Below are 8,802 nucleotides of genomic sequence, written 5' to 3' on the forward strand. Positions count from 1 at the left end.
CAATGATATCAAGCTCTCGGAGAATTCAGGCATACTAGTTTAAGATACTCATAATCATATTGCAAATCTTGCATGCACTTTTTTCTTTTTCTTGCTATATCATAATATACATAACATTGATGAAAAAATGTACTCACCAAATGTTCGTTTCGGAAACGAAAATGATTTTGGTTTGATTTGGTTGCCGATGGAATTGTGTCAAACATCATGATATTTTTACTATCTTAAAACTATACATATTAGATACTTGATATGTGAACAGAGGTAAAAATTTAAAGAATTGATGGATGTGTACTATTTTGAATAAAACATATATATACGGTGAACATAGTGGTTTAAGGTGGTCTGCCCTCTCAAACCCAGAAGATCTTCATGTTCGAGCCCTACTCGGGTCACGACCATGTTTCTCCATATGACACCAGTACTGGTTGGTTCCAGGAAGCGGACTCGAAAGTGATTAATATAAGTTGCAAGAACTTGTTTCGCAATCGAGCTTAAATAAATATGTTTAGACCTATACGGTGAACTGTCGGAAGCCACGTCGATGTCAATTAATGCCAATTAAGATAATTTCACACTTGACTTTGGGGGACACCGACATGTACCTGGTCAATAAACAGTGTACAGTTGTTCTTTCGCGTCATGTTTGTATATTACCGCGCAATTTACATAAGGGGCTAGTTAAGTGTCAAATCGCTAATCAGCGATGCGTTTTTTTTTGTTTTTTTTTTCATTTTTGGCCAGAATATTGGTCCGGCCAAGGCCGGACCGGCCGGACCATCGACGACGGCCTTGCATGTGACCACAAAAGTCAACGTAGATCTACACTGCCAAAATAGCTCGGCAGACGGCTGTCGGTAAGTTTTTTAGTGATTATTTTTCTGTCCAGCCGACTTAAATTATGCTACTGTACATAGCCTACCGACCGCGGCAGTTCCGATTTAGTTTCGTCTAACGTTTTGTATTTTATGAGAACAATATTTGCAAATTGTCGATGACAACGTACACACTATTGTGTAAAAGTGTTGATGATAACGTAATGAACAATATGCATGTCAGTTCTAACACGGATTTATATATAAATCCGTGGTTCTAAGTAAAATTTCAGGTCTTAAAATATATAAGAGAATGTTTTAATGAAAAAAGAATTGGTTTCCTGTTGTCATTTTTTGTATTTATTTAAAAATTGACCAACTTACAGAAATGTCAACGTGTACGTGTACGTTGACTTTTGTGGTCACATGACCAAAGTTGCTTACTTGACAAATTTCTGCAAAAAGCCACAATTGTTCATTAAATTTGTGAATAAGTCTGAAACAATAATGATTTTCTAAATATTCTTGTTTGTTGAAAAAATACAAGTCAAGTCAAGTCAAATTTCCTTTATTACACACATTTCATGTTAACATGAATAAATGTGGTTAGTAATAAATACAATGTTAGTAGAGGCTCTTTAAACAAATGTACAATGTATAATTATATAATTTGAGTGGCAAAATAATTCGTAGAAAGAGTATTTATTCATATCATTTGCTGAACTGCAGTACGTTCAATTAACAATGTTTCAAAACCACAAATTGTTAAAGTTCTTAGTAATATGTTACCACAAAATACATTTCGAGTTATAAAGTAAAGATAGTGTTAATATTCAAAATGAAGCAAACTAGCATGTAGAAATTCAAACTTACTAAATATGTATTACGTTGTAGGTGTAACAATCATGCCCCTTCTAGCGTTACTGATAGATCAGCGTCACGTGTCAACATACGGAAGTGTTTATGCCATTGTTCAATTAGCTCTATGTCTTGCATATACATTAGGTTAGTTTAGTTATAGTTGTGATCATACTCGAATAATATAAGAGCTTGAAATAAATTTCCAAGTAAACAAACAACATTATTTTCGCCCTTTATTTCCAAAAAAACATGTAAAAAGAATAAAGGAATTTATTGAAAAAATATTATTCATTGTTTACATGTGGTTGAATCAAACAAAATGATAGTTAAACATTTTTGTTTTTTAATTACAGGTCCGGCTGTAGCAGGTCAGATAGTGAGACTGTTTGGCTTCAAATGGTATGTTAGACCGTGTATACTAAAGTTTGCTTGTACTTATTACGTTTTGTTCTTAAAATGATTCACGAACAATTCTAATGTGAAACGTAATCTTCTGTGTAATACATGTACAGTTCGTTCATTCATTAATTCGTTCATTCGTTCGTTCGTTCGTTCATTCATTCATTCATTCATTCATTCAGACTGCGCGGATGCGCACGCTGGTCTGGATCCATGCTGGTCGCAAACGCATTATGTTGGTTTTGTCATGGCGTGGCTCATATGAAAACCCCTATTAATGATGTGCTTCAATTTATGTCCAAAACAAAATGTCAAATAATACGCAAAAAATGTAATATAGAAAATAAATAACTAGATTTTAGACGTTCCATAACAACCACTTGTTTGGGTTAGGTAATTTTAATGTTAAAAGTCTATTGAATGGACAGCTGATGTGCATTTGGAAATAGATACTCTAAAATGCGTACATGTATGCATTATACCAAACTTCATGCAAGGGCGGTAACAAAGTTATATCTAGACATAAAATTCGAAATGTTGTTACCTCCCCTTTTTTTTTCTTTTTTTTTTGAAGCACCACACTAAATACCGTATTTCGAACTGTTAAAGGCGTATGCTAAATAAACCCATAGAATCCTTTGAAAGTTTTGCTTGTCATGGTAATATTTTTTTATCTTTATTTTTTATAATAACTATATGCGACAATATGAATTTGTTAAAGAAACAACTGACAGTCAGAAGAACGAACGGATGAACAAAATATGAAATGCGATTTTAAGTAGTAAATTTGAATCTACAAACGGCAACAATCAATGCCGATCTTAGTGGTTTTAAAATACGGTTCTCATTTCAATTTGCCGTTTAAATAAAACTGATTATATGGAGGATATTTGTTTGTTTTGTATGCAAGTGATAATTCACTCAGTGACGCATCTATAAATTATAATATTACTGCGCGCTGTACATCGTAACCATTTTTTTACTATGAAATTAAATAAAACGGTTATTTTATCGTTTTTCTTGAAATGTGGTATATATTTTCACTCAACAGGATAAGAGGGCAATACATTACTTTTTATACTTGATATTATCAATTACATAGTAAATCCAATCCGGGATTATGCGCGTGCCATTGTATTTTGTAACTTTTTTCAGGAGAGCGAATTGGTCATAAGTCTTAAGTTTAAGACAAGAGATAGGACAGTTACTTGAAACGGTCTTAAGTGCAAAAACTTTTTCTCCTTTTAAAGTTGGTCATAAGTCCTAGGATTTAGGATTAACTTAGGACTCTCCATGAAACGCAGCCCTGATGCATAAAAAAGCTGGTGTTCACAAATGAAATATATTCCAATCTTATATGTAAACAAATAAATTTTCTTTTTATTTCATGCTTTTTTTTAGTGATTTAAGTACTTTTCACTGATTTTGCCGCGTAACAATTATGCGCATTCACCTAAAGTTATGACGTCATTACATCACGAGGTCTCAAATGTTTTCCAACAGTAAGATGACATCACTTAACGACGTCATTTGACAACGTCTCCTAGCAATACCAGAATGAGGGCCGAAAGATATCCATGACGGGCGCTGCAATTTGCCATTAGCTGAAATGTCCTCACATAAGGTGAGAATCATAACAGTTGAGCCCTCAGATGGTACGGGATCTTTACCCCCACTGAGGGCAGATACAAAGAAACTTGTGGAACAACAGATTATGCTGACAAATAAAAGAAGTCAAGTTTTTACTCACAAGGGGCCAGGACAGACCCGAAGTCGTTCTGTACCTGACAGAACATTTAAAGGGGTTCAATTCACGCATGCACGAGATCAAAGTTTACCGAGGCCTACAGAGGCGGAATATCGCGACGATTTTTCCGATTCGAGCGACGAAGGATTAGAAGAGCAGGAAGTCAAGCTAAGAAATACATCAAAGCTAGAATTAGAACAGATGGCAGTTGATATAAGTACGAGCTTGGAAGAAAAAGAGGAAAAACATAGAGAGTCAATGGATGTATCAGCCAATAAAGGGGTATATGGTACAGACACGAAAATTAAAAACGAGGCGGGCAATAAGGTAAACTTCGAGTTTCACCGTTGTGCTTAGCATAATACTAAAGTACTTATTACTAATTACAATGATGATAAATTAATGACAGGGATAACATTTTGTATGCAAATATCTTGACTTATACTTTATTATGTATTTCCTATTTGTTATATGTCTACGTCCTCGTGAGGGGTTTGACATTAATGTGAGGGATATACACATGAAACATGCATGCTTTTGTACTTCACGGAAAATATTCAATTATTCTGGCTTTCCCAATAAAATGGCCTATAAAGGGGTTTAATTGAGTTATATCTTTTTTGAGCTAAGATTGTAAGTCCAAGCTTACAGGTGCTATGCACAAACCTATATCAAATTAACAATCTGTATGTAAAGATACAGAACAAAATGACATTAATTGTACCTTATTTGTTCTTTATTAGTGTACCTGAGAGTTCAAGTTCTTGCTTTAGATTATTGCCGAATAGCTTTGTTTGTCAATTATAATAGGTACTTAGATATTCCGGTTTGATTTCATTCTTTTCATATGAAGGATTGATAACATCGAAGAACATTATTTGTTTCGTTGAATTTGAATTGTACATGTTTGAAAACCTTTAAATGAAATTTATGTAAGGTGCACCACATTTGTAATACTATCCCTCGGGATTCCCCTTCAATTGTAGGAAAAAGACGACATTGATAAAAAAGATAAAGTTGCAAAAGCAGAAAAGGAAAACATTGCGACCACTTCTAACGAATCTGACCAGGGAAATGAGAAGAAGCAGAAGAAAAAGAAGATGAAGCTCCCAGGTTGCTTTGGTTTTATTTCTACGTGGATTGCCAAAAGGAAAGAGAAACGACGCGAAAAGAAAAGGAAGGCTATAGCTAGCCGCACCCCCACACCAACGTTAGGTAAGAATTACACTTAGCCCTCGCTCGCATTTTGTGACAGTTAGAAAATATATGAATTATGTTTCCTGCTTGTAAGTATATTTTCGTCATACTTTATTTAAAGAGAAGAAACTGCGTACTTTAACAAGATAATTCATTGACAATACTATTTCTATTTTAGTTCAATATGAGCATAGAAAAGCACGTGGCGGGGAGTCTTTTACCATTGAAGTAGATTGCAAACCATTAGTCATGAAGCCGATATTGCCGCCAATTAAGAAAGCTGTCGGGCCTGTAAGTATAAATGTTATATTTTGAAAACAACATACTTTCTATTCTTCCGCCTGGAAATATTTCTGATGTATATTTGAAAAAAAATATTTTTGAATACAACATACTTTCTACTCTTCCGCCTGGAAATATTTCTGTTGTATATTTGAAAATTATATATATGTATTAATAAGATACATTTATGTAACTGCACTATTCGCTATTTAGTCAGCATATAAAAATGCTAAAATTTCCATAATAAAATGTTGTTTTGTCCAGACTGAGATTCATATATCATACGTAATTAGAATAGTAAGTGTAAAAGCCATTTGAAATTTGCCCTTCGACATCAACTAAAAGATTATATATTAAATCTGCAACGTAAAGAGTTATATTTAATCCAATGTATATATCCGGCAAACATTGCTACAAATGAACTAAATCCCATTAACATGATATAAGTAACGGAAAAAACCCTGAAATATTCCGAGTTTTGACGAATGATGAATGAAGTTGTGTATTGCCTAAAAATATCTATACATTCACAATACACAAAACGGCACCATATGGAACGCAAGGAGTAGCCAATAGTCTAAGATTCGAAAATTTGGACTTTTATATTTTGTTTTTATATTATTACTATAGATGTATACAAATTAGACAAAATTGCAAGTTTTAAAAAGAAAGTTTGAGTTTGCCTTTAATATTTGTTACATTTTAATAGATACGCCTAGCATGTGAGGCTCGACAAGAAAAGGCCGAAGCCAAAAGAAATGAGGAGCTTTCCAAAAAGAAGGTACTGGCAAGAGAGCACCAGAGAAAAAAGTAAGCTCACTTAATTTGTGTCACAACCGTTTGATTACATATACATGTACGTTCTTTAAAGGAATGTGTGTTTTCGTATAACTGATGTTCAGACAAGAATAACTGTATTTCGCATGCTTAATCATTACACATTTTAGATATGTATAGCATTAAATCACACCAGTCAATATATCATTAACATCACACCAGATACTATATTATTAACATAACACCAGATACTTTATCATTTACATCACACCAGATACTATATCATTTACATCACACCAGATACAATATCATTAACATCTTTTCTAGATATTATATCATTTACATCACATCAGATACTATATCATTTACATCACACCAGATATTATATCATTTACATCACATCAGATACTATATCATTTACATCACACCAGATACTATATCATTTACATCACACCAGATACTATATCATTTACATCACACCAGATACTATATCATTTACATCACACCAGATACTATATCATTTACATCACACCAGATACTATATCATTTACATCACACCAGATACTATATCATTTACATCACACCAGATACTATATCATTTACATCACACCAGATACTATATCATTTACATCACACCAGAAACTATATCATTTACATCACACCAGATACTATATCATTTACATCACACCAGATACTATATCATTTACATCACATCAGATACTATATCATTTACATCACACCAGATACTGTATCATTTACATCACATCAGATACTATATCATTTACACGTCAACAGATATATAATATACACATCACACCAGATTCTAGATTATTTACATCACACCAGATATATATCATTAACATCCCTCCAGTTACTATATCATTTAGATAACACCAGCTTCTATATAATTTACATCACAACATATACTAAATCATTAACAGCATACAATTATTATATCATCTCTATCACACCAGATACTATATCATTTACATCACACCAGATACTATATCATTTACATCACACCAGATACTATATCATTTACATCACACCAGATACTATATCATTTACATCACACCAGATACTGTATCATTTACATCACACCAGGTACTGTATCACTTTCATCATACCAGATACTATATCATTTACATCACACCAGGTACTATATCATTTACATCACATCAGATACTATATCATTTACATCACACCAGATACTATATCATTTACATCACACCAGGTACTATATCACTTTCATCATACCAGATACTATATCATTTACATCACACCAGATACTTTATCATTAACATCACACCAGATACTATATAATTTACATCACACAATATATATTATATAATCTATATTACTTAACGACATTGATAAACATTCAATTGACACAATGTTCTTTGATATATTTTAGAACTGAATGCAAGCAACGAAAGGACGAGGCCGAACACCGGTTTCAGGAAAGAGTTCGACTCACTATCAGATATAGACAAGCAGACGCCGAAAGGAATAGGAGCCGCATGTCGTCCCAAAGAGCCAGCATTAGCCGAATGTCAACCAGAGCAAGAAGCTCACTGGCTGTTTCCTCCTCCTCAGAGTCTGTCGACGAGGGCAATAAGAAAGCCCTCAAGGTCGGCAGCTCTCATTAAATTTTAGGCCGGTCGACACACCCTATAAATAGTAGGCCACATACATTATGCTATTGTCACGTGATAGGACGTTTTCTTGACATAAGCTACAAAAAAGCAGCTTAATCCCTTTTCTCTTACTCGGTTTTTAATTTTATAATGTATTTTTTTTTTCATTTTATTATCAGATGATCATATTTTCTCGACGTTTGCCTTTACTTTGTAATCCTTCTATACGAATTTCAAATCATATTGTGTGTAACATATGTCCATGACAATTTAATCAAACAAGCATTTACTTTCAGTTTGTCTTTATTTTCTTAATTTTCAATCTCCTGCTTTTGGAAAACAAGCTAATATCATTTCGCTCTTAGTCTTGTTAAATTTTCAATTGACAAAATTCTGTGAAATTTCAACACACTGGTTATTTTTAGCACTATTTTCAGAAGCAATACAATATCGATATATTAAATTATCAAAACGATTAACTTTACAAAATTTACATTTACCTTCCTTAGTTAAAAATAACATCTTTGTTTTAAAATCTTTATAACAACCTGACCGTGATCTGCCTTGAACAAAAAAATACATAAAACCACGAAAACAAGTATCAAATCTACACTCTGACCTTGATTTATCAACGTCAAGTATGATGATACTTACCAAAAAAATCTCATCTCATTTTATCATCCAATCATTCATGTATTCATCAAAAACCCCAAGAAACAAGGCATTGGTCTTTTACTTACAGTTTAAGAAAACTCTAAATCTTTAAAGATACATGTCTTATCATATCATATGTGTACATTTCAATCACTAATTTGTTATACTTTCTAAGTTTTTATTCATTTTCCTTTTTAAAATCTGGTTAGTCAGAAAGCGCACCTAGATCATTAAGTATATTTTTGGACATTCTCATCTTAGCAACAAGGAAATATTTCCGGCTTACACTATACATACTATCTAAACTGTTTTTTTACATTAAAGTTTAAATTTACACTTTTTTCATAATTCATCATAATAATATTTTGATATAATATAATAATAATAATAATAATAATAATAATATTTTATATCATAATAAACAACCGGACCA

General features: G+C 32.7%; 1 protein-coding gene across 2 annotated transcripts; it reads left to right on the top strand.

Annotated features, from left to right (window-relative positions):
- Window positions 1-3,636: 3,636 nt before the first annotated feature.
- LOC132715973 (uncharacterized) lies at window positions 3,637-7,868 on the top strand. 2 transcript variants are annotated; one of them, XM_060699089.1, is made up of 5 exons: window positions 3,637-4,149; window positions 4,809-5,037; window positions 5,198-5,310; window positions 6,011-6,111; window positions 7,493-7,868. In XM_060699089.1, exons 1-5 carry the CDS (start codon window positions 3,685-3,687, stop codon window positions 7,725-7,727), a joined length of 1,143 nt encoding a protein of 380 aa, XP_060555072.1. In that variant the 5' UTR covers window positions 3,637-3,684; the 3' UTR covers window positions 7,728-7,868. The 2 variants fall into 2 exon arrangements, with proteins under 2 accessions (XP_060555072.1, XP_060555073.1); XM_060699090.1 differs by having other exon boundaries at window positions 6,011-6,082; window positions 7,493-7,617.
- Window positions 7,869-8,802: the final 934 nt, after the last annotated feature.

Source organism: Ruditapes philippinarum, unplaced genomic scaffold (assembly GCF_026571515.1).
Source record: "Ruditapes philippinarum isolate M1 unplaced genomic scaffold, ASM2657151v2 ctg163_1_1_1_1, whole genome shotgun sequence".
Taxonomy (NCBI): domain Eukaryota; kingdom Metazoa; phylum Mollusca; class Bivalvia; order Venerida; family Veneridae; genus Ruditapes; species Ruditapes philippinarum.